This window comes from Gymnoscopelus braueri (genome assembly GCF_963280865.1).
Source record: "Gymnoscopelus braueri genome assembly, chromosome: 10".
In the NCBI taxonomy this organism is placed as follows: Eukaryota; Metazoa; Chordata; class Actinopteri; order Myctophiformes; family Myctophidae; genus Gymnoscopelus; species Gymnoscopelus braueri.
The window spans coordinates 3971978-3994336 of record NC_137611.1 but is presented as its reverse complement, the minus strand read 5'-3'; the positions used below and the strand labels follow the sequence as shown (position 1 = coordinate 3994336).

Here is a 22359-nt window from a genome sequence, read left to right as displayed (position 1 = left end):
CTTTAGTACTATTTTATACCAAGGCTATTTGAAAATAGCCGATCTACAAGCTCAATGATCTATCCCGGTGGCGATGCCAAATTCTGTTTGGATCGGAAACAATCGCAGAGTGGTGCAATTAATCGTCTAAAAAGTCGCTCTATAGCAGCACCATTGAGCACCAAATAGCAGCTTGTAGATCTGCTATTTTCAAATATTTTAGTACTTTTACTTTTGGTACTTTTAAGTATATTTTGATGCCAATACTTTTGCTCTTTTACTCAAGTAAATTTTTAATTCTGGATTTTTACTTTTAACAGAGTATTTCTATATTGCAGTATTGATACTTTTACTTAAGTAAAACATTTGGGTACTTTTTCCACCACTGCTCAATGGTGCTGCTATAGAGCGACTTTTTAGACAATTAATTGCAGCACTCTGCGATTGTTTCCGATCCAAACAGAATTTGGCATCGCCACGGTGATAGATCATTGAGCATCAGCGAGCACACAAACATATCAGACGCACGGCGGCCTAATTGGAAGATTTACATAAAGATATTCAACGATTTGGCCCTGGTGGTCTGGTGTATGTAATTACTGGAAAAGCATTTAGTCAGAAACAGAGCGATTAAATAGATTTATTTATGGCATGGCAGGTTAGCTGGGAAAGGAGAAGGGATTCTTGGACCAGAGAACTCTTTGAAGTGAGCAAAAAAGCTCGGTAGAAATCTTCCCAGCAGCTGCTTTCTTCCCTCTTGCGCTGAGAGTTCAGGTAGAAGCTTAATCCTTTGAAATGACTCCATCGGGCCGCAGGGGAAAGCCAAAAGTATCTTTGGCACTCGCCCCTTGTTTTTTGTATTGTTGGCACGTCAGGGAAAGCCCTCAAGGTTAAGTCGAGAACGTTAAAAAACATTTGCGTTCATTATGACGCATGAGATTTTTTATGTAACCTGAATTGGACAATTTGCGTGCCACTGCAGAGTCTGACTCCCTCCTCCTCCTCCTGACCAAAGGGTTTCTGAAACGGTTTTGCGAATATTGACGTCATCTGGTATTCCTGAGCAATGTGTGAAGTACACCTAACATGCTAACAATCCTGACCAATGCACCGTCTGTCTGTCTGTCTGTCTGTCTGTCTGTCTGTCTGTCTGTCTGTCTGTCTGTCTGTCTGTCTGTCTGTCTGTCTGTCTGTCTGTCTGTCTGCCTGCCTGCCTGCCTGCCTGCCTGCCTGCCTGTCTGTCTGCCTGCCTGCCTGCCTGCCTGCCTGCCTGTCTGTCTGTCTGCCTGCCTGCCTGCCTGCCTGCCTGCCTGCCTGCCTGCCTGCCTGCCTGCCTGTCTGTCTGTCTGTCTGTCTGTCTGTCTGTCTGTCTGCCTGCCTGCCTGCCTGCCTGTCTGTCTGTCTGTCTGTCTGTCTGTCTGTCTGTCTGTCTGTCTGCCTGCCTGCCTGCCTGCCTGCCTGCCTGTCTGTCTGTCTGTCTGTCTGTCTGTCTGTCTGTCTGTCTGTCTGTCTGCCTGCCTGCCTGCCTGCCTGCCTGCCTGCCTGCCTGCCTGCCTGTCTGTCTGTCTGTCTGTCTGTCTGTCTGCCCGCCCTACTTCATTAAAGGGATAGTTCACCCAAAAAAACTAATCTTTCTATGGATTAGTCACTTGAATTCATGGATATCTTTTAGTTTTTGTCTCATTCCTAAGACAATAATTTGATGACCAGCAGGCAGCGGTTCCGGCAGGAGACACAAAGGAGACTCTTTCGTTTCTCCTACCGGAACCGCTGCCGGTCATCAAATTATTGTTTTAAGAATGCGAGAAAAAAAAAGTCCATTAATTCAAGTCTCCATGGGGTGACTAATTGATAGAAAAAAAACAATGCAATGCACAACACTATATTGTCCTGCATTGTATTTCTTGTTTTATTTGTACTTTTAGTTGATTGGAAAAGAGTGAATAATGTGGTCTCTGTTTGTTTTTGTTTTTTTAATTAATAATCAGATGCAATTCTAAATGAGCAGATATATTTGGGAGCTGCTGAGCCTAATGAACGCGTTCTGCTGTTTTCTGTGTCTTTGCGTTTAGCCGTTTGGAGCAGACGGTTGGTGCGACACCATCAACAACCGCGCCTACTGCCAGTACGACGGAGGAGACTGCTGCCCGTCTACGCTCTCCACCAGAAAGGTGAGGTCTTCTCCCACTGATATACTGATACACCTGCTGCCCCCAGTGGTGGAAACAAGTACTCAATTTCTTTACTTAAAGATGGAGTGCCATGATATTTTTCAACCCTAAAACCTGATCATAAGGTATTATTATTATGTAAGGATTTTTTTCAACAAAACAAAAGTGTATAGTAAGTGTTAAAATGTTGTTTTTATGTAGACACACCCACCAGTGCATTAAGTATACCTGGTTCTCACCTTAGCACCTCCTCCACCACCTTAGCACCACCCACCTGTCCTAGTCCCTCCTCCTCCTCATGCCCACACCTGTTGTGTTATGATAATGAGGGGGAGGGTGTGGGCTTTGTGATGTCACTAAAGCGCTGTTTCTCTATTGGCACGTTTGACCCTCAAGGTTTCAGCCTCCAGGAAGAAACTCCAAATAGTCAGAGAAGACATAAAACACCATAAAAACACCACCGGGGGGCTTAATGAAGTTCTATCAACCTCATAGACACATGAAAAACAGAAAAAGTGCAAAAACATGGCACCACCTCTTTAAGTAAAAGTGCCAATACTGCGAGGTAGAAATACTCTGTTACAAGTAAAAAGTCCAGAATAAAACATTTACTTGAGTAAAAGTACAAAAGTATTGGTATCAAAATGTACTTAAAGTACCAAAAGCAGAAAGTACTCATTATGCAAAAGGTCCCATTTCACAAAAAAAAAATACAAATATTTTGAAAATAGCAGATCTACAAGCTCAAAACGCGTCGCATCGCGACGCGTTGTGAGCTTGTAGATCTGCTATTTTCAAATGGCCGAAATGTATATAGGGCTGAAGTGGTTAATGTATGTTTTGTGATCATTTTCAAAATCTTCAAAGTAACTAGTAACTAAAAGTTTTCATATAATTGTAGTGGAGTAAAAGTGCAATATTTGGATCCGAGATGTAGTGGAGGTAAAAGTACTGAATATTGGAAATACTCCAGTAAAGTAATAAAAAAAATACCTCAAAATTGCACTTAAGTACAGCACTTGAGTAAATGTAATGAGTTACTTTACTGCCTCAGTCACTGATCTTACTAGCAGCGTATAGACACGAGATCCCAAGAGTTGTTTTCAAACCTCTATCCTACTTTCTCCTGCTTTGGTTTGTTCTTCAACCCTCCTGTGTGGTCTGTCTGGCCAGAGAGTCGTATATTCAGAAAGATATTCCAGCTGTTAGGCTAGGCTGCACCTAATCTGAATGATTGAATCATGGTTTTGAAATATCGGCCTTCAAGAGGTCGGGCAAAAAGGCAAGTGCGCCGCTTGGCTCACTCTGTGTGTGTGTGTGTGTGTGTGTGTGTGTGTGTGTGTGTGTGTGTGTGTGTGTGTGTGTGCGTGTGCGTGTGTGTGCGTGCGTGTGTGTCTAATCGAAGATGAAGCCTCTAAAGCGCAATTCAAAAGCATCACCAGTGGTAGAAAGTAACTAAGTACATTTACTTAAGTAGTACTGCACTTAAAGTACAATTTTGAGGTACTTTTACTTTACTGGAGTATTTCCAATTGTCTATACTTTTACTTCTACTCCACTACATCTCAGAGGCAACTGCAATTATTTGAAAACCTCAGTTACTAGTTACTTTGCAGATATACATTGTTACATTATAAAACATACATTAACCACTTCAGCCCTATTTTATACCGAGGCTATTTGAAAATAGCCGATGCGACGCGTTGTGAGCTTGTAGATCTGCTATTTTCAAACATTTTAGTACTTTTACTTTTGGTACATTTTGATACCAATACTTTTGTACTTTCACTCAAGTAAAATTTTAATTCCGGACTTTTACTTGTAACGGAGTACTTTTACATTGCAGTATTGATACTTTTACTTAAGGTCAAACCTTTGAGTACTTTTCCCACCGCTGACCATCACCCATGATGCACTTGGTGAAAGAAGGCGGGTCCGTTTGGGTGAGTTCTGAACGCTCTCAGAGTTCCATAAACACTGAGGATTTCTTGGTAGGAGAAATCCCTCTCTCTCTCTCTCTCTCTTCAGCATGAGGTCTGTAAACCACCTCTCAGTGCAGGAGACTTCCTCCTGAGCAAACAAACACATCAGGAGCCCTGCTCCTGCTTCTCCCCTCGCTTTGCTCCTGTTAACCCATTCAGACCGGGAACGCTTACTGTATCATTTTAAGATTGCTTTGGCTATTCAAAAATAGCAGATCTACAAGCTCATAGCGCAGCACCGAGGTGCCCCCTATGCCCCCTCTGAGCTTGTAGATCTGCAATTTTTTTTTAAGAATCGTTGAATATATATATATATATATTTTATAAAGCGAACATTTTTAACTCCGATCTGTGCTTCTATGGGTTAGGGTTAGCTTGTAGATCTGCTATTTTTTTTTAAATCGTGAAAATGTGTGCAAATCTTTGAATATATATATATATTTTCAGAGCGAACATTTGTAACTCAAATCTTTGCTTCTGGGGGGTCCCTGGAACAACATGTTTTGAGATGGGGGTCCGCGGCCAAATACGTATATCATTCTGGGGGTCCTTGACATAGAAAAGTTGGAGCACCACTGATATAGCAACATACTGTTAGGATTCAGAAAACATTTTTTAGATATGTATTTGGACCCCCATCTCAAAACATGTTGTTCCAGGGACCCCCCAGAAGCAAAGAGTTGAGTTACAAATGTTGAAATGAAAAAAAATAATATATATATTCAAAGATTTGCACACATTTTCACGATTTTTCAAAAATAGCAGATCTACAAGCTCATAGCGCGGCACTCGGTGCCACGCTATGAGCTTGTAGATCTGCTATTTTTGAATAGCCCAAATACATCTTAAAATGACACACAGATGCGTTCCCGGTCTTAATGGGTTAATGACCGAAGCCCATTTAGTCTCCCTCGTCTCTACTTAGAAAAACAACAGAGGGGACCCTGTGTCCTCAGGTCTTTCCACCAGAAGGGCAAATAAACAGGTTTTCAGCAATACCCCCCTCCCCTTCCCCCCACACCACACCACACCACACCACTACTACACCACCACCCACCACCACACACCCCCCCCATCACCCCCCGCCACACCACCCACCACCACCTTTATGCACTTTCTCACCTCTCTCTCTCTGCCACCGAGTTTAAGCTGGATTTATACTTAGTTGAGTGACACTGCGTGAAACAACGTTCATCAAGTCCTTTTGTTTGGTGATCTACACGCTACAACGTTCTACACGCTACAACGTTCTACACGCTACAACGTTCTACACGCTACAACGTTCTACACGCTACAACGTTCTACACGCTACAACGTTCTACACGCTACAACGTTCTACACGCTACAACGTTCTACACGCTACAACGTTCTACACGCTACAACGTTCTACACGCTACAACGTTCTACACGCTACAACGTTCTACACGCTACAACGTTCTACACGCTACAACGTTCTACACGCTACAACGTTCTACACGCTACAACGTTCTACACGCTACAACGTTCTACACGCTACAACGCCTCGCACTGTGAGGCGTTGTAGCGTGAAGTTCGGCTATTTTCACAATATTTATCTGTGGAACCGAGTCAAACTAAATGTAATGCCTACAATTCCAAGTGCTTGTCACGGTGGGGGGTCCCCAGTTCAAATATGATTATTTTGGGGGGTCCCCAGTTCAAATATGATTATTTTGGGGGGTCCCCGGTTCAAATATGATTATTTTGGGGGGTCCCCGGTTCAAATATGATTATTTTGGGGGGTCCCCGGTTCAAATATGATTATTTTGAGGGGTCAAGGCCTGAAAAGTCTGGGAACCCTTGAGTTAGGGGTTAAGCGTCTTGCTCAGGGACACGTATGACCGAGGCCTGGACCTTGCTGGTTCCCGGACAGCCTGCTCTATACCCATTCAGCTATGGCATCGTTTTAGTACGTCCTTACAGTCTTTAGCCCTCTCGCTATAGGCTACATATTGCTTGTAGATAGATAAATATCTAAGATAAGACGCCCGACAATGGAAGATGTATCGTACGTTCGTAACATTGTAATTACTTTACTCCTTTACTGTGTTTTTATTTAAAAAAAACATTAATTGCAATGTTTTGGGAGATAGTCTCAGTATAGCCCCCATTATCATGTCACACTCATAGAGTGCGTCTATGTTGTTACGTTTCTGTTTGTTCACATGCCATGGGGGGCCACAACATCAGTGTTGCCAGATTCTGTGAGAGAAACAAGCAACCAGGTCTAGGAAAACCAGCCCAAAAGAAGCGACTATGGGGCCACATGAGCACCTTAACATATACATCAGCTATTTGAAAATAGCAGATCTACAAGCTCACAACGCGTCGCGATGCGACGCGTTGTGAGCTTGTAGATCGGCTATTTTCAAATACAATCTTGTGGGGAAATTATAACAAGCAGATCTGGCAACCGTGCACAACATGCTCATGAAGCTCATTCATGGTACACGGTTCCTCATAAATATCCGTGTTGGCCCCTGGGGGGGCCCCCGTGCCTCCCCCTGGGGGCCCCATGCCGCGGGCGCACCATGAGTCACAGCAAAATGCAACTGGCAGCTTCCTTCCTGCAGAGTGAGCTCAACGGGTCCAGAGGAGCCCGTCATAATAAACGGGCTGCCAGGCCAGGAGACCTCTAACTGCTGTTTTTTTTTTTTTTTTTTTTTATGGGAGCAGGGGTAGGTGGCAGGGAGGAGCCAGGCAGTGTTGCCATGTCTGCTTGTTATAAGTGACGGTGGACTTTTTTTTTTCCTTCTGTACAGTTAGTTGCTTGTAAATATTGGTAGTTAGTTCCGGGTTACGTTTGTTTTTTTAGGGCTTGTTCCTAAAGTGTAGTTGCTTATTTGGGCTTGTTTCCTAATGCTGTTTAAACCAGTGGTTCTTAAACATTTTCATGTCAATGACCCCCACATTAATATTTACTTTGTCCACGGGACCCCCCGTACCAGATTTATGTATAGCTACAATAATTTGTTTGAAAATAGGCGATGGATATAGGTTTAAAGTGCTCATGTGGCCTATAATAGTCGCTTCTTTTGGGCTTTTTTTTCATAGACCTGGCTGCTTATTTCTCTCACAGAACCTGGCAACACTAGGTCCAGGTGTCCGTCTGTCTGTGGTTTTCCTGCCACTGTAAAGGGGGAAGGGGTGGGGGGGGGGGGGGGGGGTTTGCTCAGAGGAAGTGAACTAAACCACCGTTTCCCAAACACTGGGTCGGGACCCATGTGTGGGGTCGCGGACACATTGTTTAGGGTCACGAGTAAAATATCCCTGTTATTTATTTGTTTCCTACATCCATTATGCAGAATGTCCCATTTCACAAGTTTTCAAATGTGTGAATGTATAGAAAATTGCTGATCTACAAGCTCACAATGCGTCGCATCACGACGCATTGTGAGCTTGTAGATTGGCAATTTTCAAATGGTCTAAATGTATTATAGGGCTGGAGTGTATATGAATGCGTGTGTCTGTATGTGTTGTAATAATAATCCAAATCTACAAAGTAACTAAAGTTTTCATATAATTGTAGTGGAGTAAAAGTACAATACAGTATTTACCTCCGAGATGTACTCGAATAGAAGTAAAAGTACTGAAAAATGGAAATACTCCAGTAAAGTAAAAAAAAAAAAAAAAAAAAAAAAAACTGTACTTAGTTACTTTCCACCACTGCAGATAAATCAGCACATCTTGAAGTAGCTCACATACTTGAAGCGGTTTGTTCCCCTCTATTCTTCAGCCTTGTATCTGGACCTGCGTCAGATGGTTGCAGGAGGATACCTGTTTTTTATGGAGTGTGGCCATGCAGGGTGTATTGTTTTTATTTATGGACAGAGTTGTAGTGATGAAAGATACACAGAGGAGAGAGAGAAGATATATCAGAGCGGAGGTAGATGTGTTGACAGAAGAAGAGATCCTCACTCTATGTCTATGAAAAGAGATCATCCTTTTTCTTTTTTTCATCTGTTAACTAGACTGGAGGAATGGTTTTGTGTAGCCCCTCCCACTGCGAAGGCGTTGTGACCTTGTAAATCGTCTATTCTCCAAATTTTTTTTGCCCCTGTCTTACATAATATTTGACACTTTGACAAATTATGTCCTTTTTTATAAAAAAAAAGTCTTTAAAATCCTTAAATTGTACCTGTATAAATGTGCAGATACCCTGTATACACTTAGAAGTATATACTGTATGTTGGTTTGTTTACTGTTGAGTGAGAAAACAATGTTGCACATTAAGCTAATCATCGCAAATCTCTAATCATCTGTGGGGGGAAAAAAATAGTTTAAAAACGAATTATGATACCTGTGTAGCCACCTGGATTCTAACCCAGGTCCAGTGGTGGAAAGTATCCAAGTACATTTACTCAAGTACTCAATACTTAAGTACAAATTTGAGGTACTTTTACTTATCTGGAGTATTTCCAATTTTCTATACTTTTACTTCTACTCCACTACATTTCAGAGGCAAATATTGTACTTTTACTCCACTACAATTATTTGAAAAACTATAGGTTACTAACATAACCCCCGGCTCTATGAAATACGCCCCTCTAGGTCTCGCTATGGGAGAGCGCCCCCCCCCCCCCCCCCCCCCTAGCACGAACCCAGCATTCACGCCAGGGGGCGCTCTCTCCCATAGCGAGACCTAGAAATGTTTTAGTTTTTGTCTAGTTTTAGTCGACTAAATATCATAAGATTATTGTCGACTAAATCTACAGTTGATTTAATCGACTAAAATGTATGTTGGCGCTGCCTTGATGTAATGGCTGATTTTACACTTGGTTGCATGTCTTCTAGTTCTACTGGATCTCTTCTCCACTAGATCCCTCACTGACATTTTAGTCTAGCTTTTTTTTTTGTTGACGAAATTTTCAATTTGTTTAGTCTTTACCTTTAGTCATGGTAGCTTAGTTTTTATTTAGTTTTCATTTAGTTTTCGTCAGTGAAAAAAAGGTATTCGACATTTTTCGTCATAGTTTTATTCGACAAAATCAACACTGGACCCCGATGTTCGAGTCCAGGGTGGTTTATGCCTCTGTTGTTGCTGAGTAAACGTTTGAAGGAGCGTACCACGTTCAGAATGCAGGGGGTTGACTTTAGAATTAGTCTAAGGTGTGCTTGGATCGTGATTTCCACCCGTTGGCTCAATTTGTCTCGTTTTTTTTAGCACAAAGCAACTTCTTTCCTCCCCCTTTTTTTTCCCCCTGTGTTTTTCAAATACATTTCATGAAGCTGGTGGTAAACAATAAAGTGGTTTACCGTTCCAAAACACTCACAGAAAAACACAGTCAAACGACTTGGCCCCGTTGTCTCTCTCTCTCTCTCTCTCTCTGCGAGAAGAAGGAAAAACAACCGGTTCTCTGTCCAAAAAGGTTGTTAGAAGTCAGCGTTTAGGTGCTGCGTGTCGTTTTGGCTCGCTCCACCGCCTGCATCAATGAATCAACATCAACGGAAACGCTTAACACTTACTTAGGAAACATTTAATGACGAGCCAATGGCGTCTTTAACCCCTTAAAACCGGGGGGGAACGCGTCTGTGTGTCGTTTTATAGAGTTCTTTGGGGCTATAAAAAAAAAAATAGCAGATCTACAAGCTCATAGCGCGGCACCGAGTGCCGCGCTATGAGCTTGCGGATCTGCTATTTTTTTTTTTTAAAGAATGGTGAAAATGTGTGCAAATCTTTGAATATATATATTTTTAAAGCGAACATTTGTAACTCAAATCTTTACTTCTGAGGGATTCTACCGTCAAGGATATTTGAACATAAACCTTTAGAATGAACTAATAAGTCATTTTGTAATCAAGTTAACATTTTAAGAACTGCTGGTTGATGCAATTATGTCTGAGTTGAATACACTCCCCAAATGTCTTCTAAATCCTAATAGTTTTCTGAAGAAAAAAAACGTATTTTTCAAACTTTTTCATGTCAAGGACCCCCAAAATTATATCTATTTGTCCACGGACCCCCATCTGAAAATATTTTGTTCCAGGGACCCCCCAGAAGCAAAGATTGTAGTCAAAAATGTTCGCTTAAAAATATATATATATATATATTCAAAGATTTGCACAAATGTTCACGATAAAAAAAAATAGCAGATGTACAGGCTCATAGCACGGCACTATGAGCTTGTAGATCTGCTATTTTTGAATAGCCCAAGTGACACACAGATGAAGTACCCGGTCTTAACGCGTTAACGGGACAGTTGGCATATCAGATGAAGCTCTCCCTCTCTGGAACACAGACCACGTCCCAACAATGACTCTGTTACCTTCTCCATCATCATGTTCCCTTTCCCCCCCGCGAAGCCCAGTGAAACCTAACATAATAACTGATAACCTGCCGCCTCCGTCTTCATACAAACCCCTCTATGTTATTCTCCCTCTCTCTCTCTCTCTCTCTCTCTCTCCCTCCTCCATCTCACTCCATCTCTCCGCTTCCCTTGTTTCTTTCACCAATTTTCCCTTATCCTCCCCTCTTCCATCTCTCTCTTTCTGCCCCCCCTCTCCCTCCCTCTCTCTCTCTCTCCCTCCCTCCCTCTCCTCTCTCTCTCTCTCTCTCTCTCTCTCTCTCTCTCTCTCTCTCTCTCTCTCTCTCTCTCTCTCTCTCTCTCTCTCTCTCTCTTCTCCATCTCACTCCATCTCTCCGCTTCCCTTGTTTCTTTCACCAATTTGCCCTTGTCCTCCCCTCTTCCATCTCTCTCTTTCTGCCCCCCCCCCTCTCTCTCCCTCCCTCTCTCCCCCTCTCTCTCCCTCTCTCCTCTCTTGCTCCTCTCCAGGAGTGTATGTTTACATTTGGTTGCAACAGACTTCTTCACGGGGCACCAGAGTTTATTTTGCAACCTGTGGTGATGGGCTCGCTTCCTAGAGGAGAACCTGGCACCCGCTCCTTGTTGATTCTTAACATGTGTTCATCCGTTCACCGTGTGGTTCTTCCCTAAGCCCCCCCCCCTCCTCCCCGGACCGCCCCCCTCCTCCCCGGACCCCCCCCCCCCCCCCCTCAAGACGCTCAAGGTTTCTCTCGCCGTTCAAAGAGCACCATGTTGAACCGCTTGACATCGTGCGCTTCATGGCCCCCCAGGGGGACGTTACGGCTGCCTTTGAAAAGCTGTGAGGAAATACAAAAGTCTACTAAGAGCACGCTCAAGTTACTAAGCAGTACTTTACCTCCTCTAGTACACAAACAGCACGGAGTAGGAGAAATGGCAAAGGAATCACTCACTTTGCTGTTTTAGGTCGATGGGAGCAAATTCACTTTTTATTGTCCTTCACCGTTTTCTCAAAAACGACTGAAATAACGACTCTTATCGACTATTTGCTTTTCTCAATGACCCTGTCAGGTTTTTTTTCCCTAAAGAATTGAATCTATTATTGTATTTATTGTAAAATATGAAACTCTCCAGGCTACCTAAACAGGGAGAATCCACATGACTTTTGATTGTTCACACAATCAGAAAGAATTCCATGGGTGGCATTGGGCAGGTCAAAAGGTCAGACCTTGTTTTCTTGCGTAATTGATGCGTAGGAACTGACATGCAGAGATGGAAGCAGTACTCACATGTTTTACTTATGTAAAAGTATCAATACTGCAATGTCGATATACTCTGTTACAAGAAGTCCCGTATTCAAAATGTACTTGTACAAAAGTATCGACATCAAAATATACTTAAAGTACCTAAAGTAAAAGTACTCACTGCGCAGAATGTCCCAAAGTTCAAAATGTATAACAAAAATATTTTGAAAATAGCCGATCTTGTAAGATCTGCTAATTTCAAATTGCTGAAATGTATAAAGGGCTGAAGTGGTTAATGTATATTTTATTTTAAAAATATCAAAATCTACAAAGTAACTAGTAGCTAAAGTGGAGTAAAAGTACAATATTTGCCTCAGAGATGTAGTGGAGTAGAATTATTGAAATGTGGACATACTCCAGTACAGTAAAAGTACCTCCTAATTGTACTTAAGGACAGCACTTAAGTACATTTACTTAGTTACTTTACACCACTGGTAGGAACTAACATGCATGCAGTGGTGGAAAGTAACTAAGTACATTTACTTAAGTACAATTTTGAGGTATTTGTACTTTACTTGAGTATTTCCAATTTCTAATACTTTTACTTCTACTCCAATACATCTCAGAGGCAAATATTGTACTTTTACTCCACTACAATTATTTGAAAACTTTAGTTACTAGCAACTTTGCAGATATAAATTATTACGTTATAAAACATACATTAATCACTTTAGCCATATTTTATACCTAGGCTATTTGAAAATAGCCGATCTACAAGCTCACAACGCGTCGCTCCGCGACACGTTGTGAGCTTGTAGATCTGCTATTTTCAAACATTTTAGTACTTTTACTTTTGGTACTTTGAGTACATTTTGATGCCAATACTTTTGTACTTTTACTCCAGTACATTTTGAATTCAGGACATTTACTTGTAACAGAGTACTTCTACATTGCAGTATTGATACTTTTACTTAAGTAAAACATTTTGAGTAATTTTTCCACCACTGCATGCATGGGTTCTGACCGCTGATGTTTTGCTTTCCTTTGATTGACAGGTCATCCAGTTTGGGGCGGACTGTGATGATGACGGTCGTATGAGTGAGTGCACATGCCGTGATCCCAACGCCGAGGAGAACAAGAGCAAAGCCAAGCGCCTGGAAGGAGGAGGACATGGGGAGGGGGGAGGAGGAGGAGGAGGAGGCCGGCCAGGGCCGCTCTGAGGAGTTCAACACAGCCAGCCCACAGACTACACACAGCAAAGCAACAATCAAAGTGATCACATTCATGGATATGTTTTACCAGCTTTGCTCAAAGCTGGTCCATAAACAGACTTGAGTCAACATGTCTTCGACAGGTTTTTCATCATTGGCTGTCCTTTGAGCCAATGAGGCGACTTCCCGTACTCTGAACGGCGCGGTCTCGTTTTATAATCCAGATTAGCGCCTGATGTCTTCTTAACAAACGTTAGGACAAGATGCCTTTGAGATTATTACACCTGTCGGGGGTTGAATCCTTTAACGATGTATGTAGTTACCAGTGGTGTAAAGTAACTAAGTACATTTACTCAAGTACTGCACTTAAGTACTATTTTGAGGTACTTTTACTCTACTGGAGTATTTCCAATTGTCTATAATTGTACTTCTACTCCACTACATCTCAGAGGCAAATATTGCAATTTTACAATTTTATTCCACTACAATTATTTCAAAATTTGAGTTACTAGTTACTTTGCAGATATCAATTATTACATTATAAAACATACATTAACCACTTCAGCCCTATTTTATACTTAGGTTCTACAAGGATCTACAAGCTCACAACACGTTTTGAGCTTGTAGATCAGCCATTTTCAAAACATTTTGTACTTTTACTTTTGGTTCTGTACATTTACTCAAGTACATTTTGAATTCCAGAGTTTTGCTTGTAACAGAGTACTTCTACATTGACGTATTGATACTTCTGCTTAAGTAAAACATTTGAGTACCTTTTCCACCACTGGTAGTTACTCGTTTGATTCTTCACTCTAGTGTCAGTCAATATGAGTCAGAATCTTGTTGCTACACATCGCCACATAGGTTTGAGCTCTGGATGTGATGGACACTGTGTATTGTCTTCCTGTTGTGGAGCTGTGAAGGTCATCTATAAGTGCATTGTTGCATAATGCGCTTGAGCAGGAAATCAGGTTTTCACCTTTAAATGTCACCTACTGTAGTTTATTGCTAACTACACTTGGGTAATACAAGCCTGCATCAAAGGGGATTACCATCATCAGTTATTGTTGTCCCATGTGTAAACCCAGTCATCCTAACTATTACTTTTCTGGGTTTGACTGATCTTTCTTGGGATCATGGAACCCAAATGATTGGCTGTGACCAAAAAAAACAAACATAAGTACAGTAAGAGCACAATCCCTAAATTAAAGGAGTAGTTCACCCCAAAAAATGACTTATTTTCTATCAAGTACAAGCCCCATGAAGCCTTGAATTCATGGATATGGTTTTGTTTTTGTCGCATTCCTGAGACAATAATTTGATGACTGCACGGCGGTCTCTCCGGTATGAGACTCAAAGAGTCTCCTTTGAGTCTCCTACCGGATACATTGGCATCTTCCCGTCGGTCATCAAATTATTGGCTTAGGAATGCGACAAAAACTAAAAAATCTCCATGAATTCGATGCTTCACGGGGTGTGTAATTGATAGAAAATAAGTAATTTTTTGGGTGAACTACTCCGTTCAGGGCTATCCCTACTGACTATGTGCTATATATACTGTCTGTACCTTAAGCATGCTGAGATCTAAATGTCAGCATGCCAGCAATATTCTACAACCCATACTGACGCCCACACGTTATTAGCATCATTCACGTTAAACGGAACTACGAGCTGTTTTAATCCATTAAGACAGTTTAAAAAAAAAAAAAAAAAAATGTTTTCAAGACTTTTCAAAAATATCAGATCTACAAGCTCATAGCGCGGCACTCGGTGCCGCGCTATGAGCTTGTAGATCTGATATTTTTGAATAGCCAAAAGAATCTTAAAATGACACAGATGCGTTCCCGGTCTTAATGGGTTAAATAATAATTGTGCTAATTTTCTGTTTATAGCTGTGCAGTTCAGAAACACTTTTCTGCTATTTTGAGTAAGTAGGCTACGTTGATGTTGGAGAAAAGGTTTTTCCTACATTTTACAGAATTAGACCACAGGTCTGCTGCAGGCACTATACACCTCTTTTGTACATTCTGATTGTGTAGGCCTACATGTACAGTAGTAGATCAGGCGCCGTAGACTAAATCAGTTGCTCAAGGAATTCAACTTGAATCCCACTTTTTTTAAAGGACGGAGCAACACACGACACAATAACAACCACACTAACTGAAGATTTGTAGGTTTAGGAACGTGAAAGGATACTTATCTGTAAAGACTAACATGTATAGACTAATATATTTGGACAATCTCTAACATATTTACTAGATTACGTCCTAGTCACACAAGTCAACACTACACTATATAAATATATATTATACATATATAAAACACCACAAATACAGCAATACAAGAATCTACGCACATCAAACGGTACTCATATTCTGGGATTATTTTTAAATGGGTTTTAGTCTTACTGTAAGTACGGAAGAAAAAAATCCAAATCTAATTTTGTTCAAAGCGTAATTTTGCGTTTAGATCTTGCAAAAATAACCGCTGCACTTATTTCAATTGAGTTAAATATTTTCGATCAGATGATGCCAACAATGGCCCAGTTCTGATTCTTTTAGATTTGAGTGCAGCATTTTACACAATGAAGTTGTAATGCTTGAGAACAGATCAGTTGCCGTGTTGACAGATTTTGCATTGCAATGCGACATGTTGTGAGCTTGTAGATCTGATATTTTCAAAAAAGATCTAGAAAGAAAAAAGTGCAAAATGTGGATTTTTTCTTTTTTTACATTCTAACACAAATCTGGTAAAGGGTCCCTGGAGCAAAAATGTTTTCAGATGGGGGGTCTGCGGACAAATACATATTTATTTGGGGGTCCTTGACATGAAAATGAATGAGAACCACTGGTTATAACCATAATACAAAAACAATTATGCAAGCCCAAATAACCGCAGAAAAACATGCCCAAAGTCGCTGATAATAAGCAGACATGGCAACACTGATCAGTTGGCCAAGGTAAAGAATATTGTGTGTCCCATCTTTTATTAATTCGCCAATGCATGTTATCTAGAAAATTCACCTTAAAAACAATGTTTTCAGGGAAGTCCTACATTAACTTTGGTTTTGAAATGGAGCTCAGTCCTGATCTCAAACATTTCAAACATGTGTATGTATCGTAGGTATATGTGTCAGAATGATAGGTAGGTATATGTATATATATATACGTAGGTATATGTGTCAGAATGATAGGTAGGTATATGTATATATATATACGTAGGTATATGTGTCAGAATGATAGGTAGGTATATGTATATATATATACGTAGGTATATGTGTCAGAAAGAAACACTGGTAGTGATTAGCAGGAAATCATAGGAAAACATTGTACTTGTAATCATGTTTTATGTGTTATTAAACTGTACTTTATACTCTGTATGAAATAAAGTGTACCTTTATAAAACAGAGATGACGTTTCAATGTGTGTCAGCAGCTTTGGGACTAATGCGTTACAAAGTAACCAGTTACTGTAACCAGTTACTGTAAAGCAATTACTGTTGGCGATTCAGTAATGCCGTTATAGTTACTGTGGTTTAAATGGGTGCGTTACCTGGGTTACGTTACATGTTGTGTAAACTTAAGTGGTTAGAGGAGCCCCCGCTCCTCTCGTTTGTCCCGGGTTCGATACCAGGCCATGCACGACAGCAATGTGTCCATGTGTGTCCCCGAGCAAGACTCTTCAACCCCTAACCAGTGGTGGAAAAAGTACTCAAATTCTTTACTTAAGTAAAAGTACCAATACTGCTATATAAAAATACTCTGTTACAAGTAAGAATCCAAAATTGAAAATGTACTTGAGTAAAAGTACAAAAGTATTGGCATCAAAATGTACTTAAAGTACCAAAAGTAAAAGTACTAAATATTTGAAAATAGCCGATCTACAAGCTCACAAAGCGTCGCATCGCGACGCTTTGTGAGCTTGTAGATCTGCTATTTTCAAATAGCCTATGTATAAAATAGGGCTAAAGTGGTTAATGTATGTTTCATTATATCATAATTTATATCTGAAAAGTAACTAGTAACTAAAGTTTTCAAATAATTGTAGTGGAGTAAAAGTACAATATTTAGCTCTGAGATGTAGTGGAGTAGAAGTAAAAGTATTGGAAATTGGAAATACTCAAGTAAAGTACAAAGACCTCAAAATTGTACTTAAGTACAGTACTTAAGTAAATGTACTTAGTTACTTGCCACCACTGCCCCTAACTAGCCTTGTAGATCTGCTATTTTTAACCCCTAACTAGCCTTGTAGACGTGGATATGTTTGACCAAAGTTCCCCCCAGAATAGGGATGCAGGGGTTCAAGTGGTTCAAAAGTTAAGTATGCAGTTCAGGGGGCACGGTGGCGCAGTCGGTAGCGCTGTCGCCTCACAGCTAGAAGGTCCTGGGTTCGATTCCCGCCGGGGACGCTGTGGGCGCTGGGGGCGTGTCTTCTCCTCCGCGTCATCAGCGCCCATACCCTAGGTGGGGTTGGCGAAAGGGCCTTTCTGTGTGGTGTTTGCATGTTCTCCCCGTGTCTCCTAGGGTAGTTAATACCCTCACAAAAACATGTAGTAATCCTGGTCACTATACCGCCTCCCCCATGACAGCCGGGGCGCCTGATGGAGGGGAAGGGAACTGGTTGGAATAACGTGTTCCTTCCACGCGCTACGTCCAACCAGGGAAACTCCCCCCTGTCAGGTGACAAGAAGGTCAGTTGGCTCTCATGCCTGAAGGAAGCATGAGCTCGGCCCTGGCCTCCCTACTGTGGGGTGACAGGTGTAATACTGGTGTAGGGCTGGTGTAGTGCCCAGGATCACTTAGGAAATTGGCACCGGGTGAAAAAATGGGTTACAAAAATCGCGGGATAAAAATTTAAAGAAAAAAAAAAGTATGCAGTTCTTTTCAACCTGTTCTATAATGGAACTATCCTCTAGTCAGTGTGTTTGTCCTTCTGACAGACAGACATCACTCAACTGCAGTGGTGGAAAAAGTACTCAAATGTTTTACTCAAGTAAAAGTATCAATACTGCAATGTAGTAGTACTCTGTTACAAGTTAAAGTCCGGAATTCAAAATTTACTTGAGTAAAAGTACAAAAGTATTGGTATCAAAATGTAAAAGTACCAAAAGTAGAAGTACTAAAATGTTTGAAAATAGCAGATCTACAAGCTCACAACGCGTCGTGATGTGACGCGTTGTGAACTTGTAGATCTGCTATTTTCAAACAGCCTAGGTATAAAACAGGGCTAAAGTGGTTAATGTATGTTTTAAAGTGTAATATATTTATTACCTGCAAAGTAACTAGTTACTAAAGTTTTCAAGTAATTGTAGTGAAGTAAAAGTAAAATATTTGCCTCTGAGATGTAGTGGAGTAGAAGTAAAAGTATAGACAATTGGAAATACACCAGTAAAGTAAAAGTACCTCAAAATTGTACTTAAGTACAGTACTTGAGTAAATGTACTTGGCACTAGGGACTCTCTATGGTCGGTAAGTCAAACTGTTCCGACCAATGAGAGCACTCACGGCCTGTTGCTCCTGTGAATGAAAGGTATCATGACATTCATTTTCACTTTTTTTATTTTCAATGTTTTATTTGGGGTTTTATGACCTCAATTACACCCAAAAAACCTGAACTTAGAACATTCAGTGGATTTTCTGTGGTCTGGGGTTTTCTGAATAATTAGGCTGAAAAGTAATCTGAGCTTGGCCCTTCGACAGTGAGGTCACAGTCGATTAATCCCGCCCACTCTCCTCCTCGCCCCTCCCCTCCCCTATCCTTTCCTTTGGGGGGGGGGGGCGGAGCAGAGGCGATGATTGACAGGCAAAATCCCTCACCAGCGACACCCGCAGGCAAAGATTTCTTTTTTCATTGCAGTTGAAAAGGCTATGAAATGTGAGAGAAAAACACCTGCCATGGATCACTGGAATGGAATTTTCACTTTAAACCTTTTGTACACTTTTGAAGGACCAGGACAAAGACTTTGAATGTGGTGTAAAAGTGAATGTCATTAAACCTTTAATGTCCCTTCCCCAAAACAATCATGTCCAGCCGGGAATGATCGGCGCAACTAAAAATGGAATTGGTCTTCAAAATTGTAAATGCAAACTGCCACATAAATGTGTGAAATAATGTATTTCCTGTCCAGGTATGATGAGTATTGAAAGAAAAAGATACACAAGAAACATAACATACTTGGTGATAACAGGGGAATATATTGGTTAAGATATGGTTGAATATTTAACACCTGAATGTAGTGTACGGAAAACACGTTTTGTTTTGTGTAAGGTGATTATGGCCATTATGATTAATTTTCTGTTGACATGGTTCACGCATAGGGGGCGCTGTGGGGAAAAAGCAGCAAAAGTAGCAAAAGGAAGTGAGGTATCAGGAACAGCTATGAAAGTACAGGAAGTGAGGCGGCGGGGGTTCCATTTTAGGTATTGAAAAAGATGTCTGGTGGTGTTTGAGAAAGAGACTCTTGTAAGCCTGCACTAAGAGACGGTCGCAGGACAACAAGTCAAGTCGGGGGGGAGGAAGGAGATGGCGGAGTATGTTGAGAGCAGTGAGAGCGAAATTCAAATTGATGAGGATACAAGGGGAAACGAAAATAAAAGGAAAAGGAGTGTAGCGGCAAGCAATGAAAGCCAAGAAGGAAAGTTTGTAGTTGGAATGAGAGCAGTGTCAAAAGTAGATGGGATCTTCAAGGAATATCATAGCGTGGCAAAGTTTGTTGGAGAAAAGGTAGGAGAGGTTAAAGCAATAAGGATCGCTAGAAGTGGTATTGTTGTCATAGAGTGTGTATCAGAGAGGCAGATGTATGCTACGTGTAGCATCAAGAAATTTGACGGTCACAGGGTGGACTGCTTTGAACTGGGAGTTAAGTCAAACAGGGTCGGAGTGATAAGTGGGGTGCCATTGACAGAGGACTTAGAGGCATTTAGGGATATTTTGGAAATCAGGAAAGTTACAAGAATGAATAGATTCAGAGACGGAAAGAAGGAGCCGAGTCAGTCAGTATGCCTTGAGTTTTATAGAGAAATCCCAGAAAGGATATATGTTGACTATGTCACATACAGGGTCAGGCCATATGAGAGAGGTCCCCTCAGATGTTTTCGCTGCCAGGAATATGGTCATGCTGCGGCTGTTTGTAGAGGAGCCAGAAAGTGTGGGAGATGTGGGGAAGTGAAGTGTAACGAGTCCTGTAGTGCACGAGAGAAGGAACCAGAGTGCATACATTGCAAGGGAAACCATTACACAGGGGCATTAAAGTGTCCTAGAAGGATAAAGGAAGGAAATGTGAAAAGGATGAGAGAAAACAAGGGACTATCGTATGCTGAAGCAGTGAAGAGAATGGAGGGAAATGATGAAAAAGCAACAAAACACAAAATGGAGGAAAACACAAAGGGAGATGGACAAAACATATGTATGGACAAAAGAAAGTTCCTGGCGTTTATCGCCATGGTGATTAACTGTGCGGTTGAGATGCAGGGGAAATCTGAAAGGATTAAGATGGTGTTGGACGCGGCCAGGAGATTTCTTGACATAGAGGACATAAGTGGAGAGGACCTTGATTATACCCTGAGGGAAGGGTTCGCTCCAACTCAGACCACTGGGTCTGGGTAGAATGTAATATAGCACGAGAAGGGGATCACTATGGGTGTTTTTGTAAATAGTAGAAATTAGTAGAAACAGCAGAAATTATGTGTACAGTAGGTGGCGATATGCACCTTTAAGTTGGTTGCGACACGCCAATAAACTAAGAGAAGAAGAAGAAGAAGCCTGCACTAAACCAAAATCAGGAATTGATAAACCAGTGAGTAGTGTGGCCAGAGAACTTATGGATCTGGAAGGAGAGAAGTTTGGTGGAGGAACATTTCTGAGGGTTTAGCTCTGAATAAATTCAGAGCTTTTGGACAGAGGAACCCATGTGACCTCCTGACTTTTTGGTTGGGTGAGGATTATATTTTTCCTTTTTATGTAATGCATTGCCTTTGTATTTGCTGACTTTGTGGATTATTGGATTCTCTGAAAATAGAAGATCTACAATACTTATGGATTACTTTTGGGCAGTGGTGGAAAGTAACTAAGTACATTTACTTAAGTACTGTACTTAAGTACAGTTTTGAGGTATTTGTACTTTACTTGAGTATTTCCAATGTCTTATATAATACTTTTACTCTTTGGAGACATTTAGAATAACTTTTTGTTGCGGGACTAAATATCAGAGTTTGATCATTCTTCATTTGTATTTTGAAGTGTACTGATTGTTTAATTGAATTGAATTATTATTTTGTTTGATTAATATTGGGTCAGATAAAATACTGCATTTAATTTAAAAAGCAACAGTTTTGTGAATTATTTTTGGTCTGCAATACAGTTTGTTTAAGAAGTACTGCCGCAGGTACAGCACCTTTATTTCTTTAATATAACTCAGACATACATTTTTATGGCTCTGATTGTTTTAAGTAATGCTAAAAATCACTATTCGTGAATGCCTTACTACACACTACCCGACTAAGGATTTCTATAGTCGAATCTGATTGGCCAAATATTGCCTATAGTCGACTAATGCAACACCAAAAAAATAAATACATATATACATTTATATATATATATATTTAAACAACTGAGATTGGCAGTGGAATCAGTCTGATTTGACTGACAATCTTTCAGTCGAATCATGCAAAAAATATGTTATGCAATAGAGGAACATTCCATTTGGGCTGTAGGGGTGCTTTATGTCTGATTTAACATATACTTGCTTGGTTTCTCCCAATAAATCATGATGTATATCTTATTTTTGGCAAACTATTAGTTAATTAATATAACAAATTAGGCCAATCTCTCAGTCGAGACATGTTGTGACATATGTTCAACGTTTTTGTGTTCTTTGTACTTTGAATGTACCTGTATTCAACATTTAAACAGACTTTATAAATAGTACATTTTACCTGCTTATGTTACATATTACTTACTTCATACTTACCTTCCAGTATTGCCTGTTATTTAATACTTGACTGAAAATACTTATCTGTTTGTATTTTTATGTTAATATGTGCTTTCTGTATTTCATGTGTTTCAGTTCTGCACTTTCTTATAATAAATCCAGTCCATGTACAACACCTGCCTGTTCCTTGGAGGAGAATTATAAGGGAGAGTTTAGCTGGCTGTGAAAGCCCAATATAGGACACAGAGTCACATTGGGTGTAACAGTACAGCGTTTTGGAAACTGCGGGCAAAGGTGACAAAGCCTAGACTTTATCCCCCCTGAGGCTTTTGATGATGACTACCATCGTTTTCGCTCCTACGATGTTTACAGGTGAACTATTGAAGTTGATACAGAATTGAATGAATTGCTGTTGATACAGAGTCATCTAATACATGTTATTTTGTTAACTTTTTGTTAATCTGTTTCTTCCAACTTGTTTTCCTCTCCTTTGTATTAGCTACGCTATATTTCTCTCGACCATCCTGACGGGAGACGAGCCATATCCAGGTGTATTTAAATTG

At 40.7% G+C, this 22359-nt stretch overlaps 1 protein-coding gene across 1 annotated transcript in view; it reads left to right on the top strand.

Annotated features, from left to right (window-relative positions):
- pappa2 (pappalysin 2) overlaps positions 1–12877 on the top strand; it is a gene marked incomplete at its 3' end in the record, with an annotated part of 201019 nt that extends 188142 nt beyond the window's left edge. Inside the window, exons 29-30 of the mRNA XM_080438933.1 lie at positions 2052–2150; positions 12713–12877. Coding sequence (XP_080295059.1) covers positions 2052–2150; positions 12713–12877 — 264 coding nt within the window. The remainder of the gene's footprint in view (positions 1–2051; positions 2151–12712) is intronic.
- Between the last annotated feature and the right edge of the window lie 9482 nt (positions 12878–22359).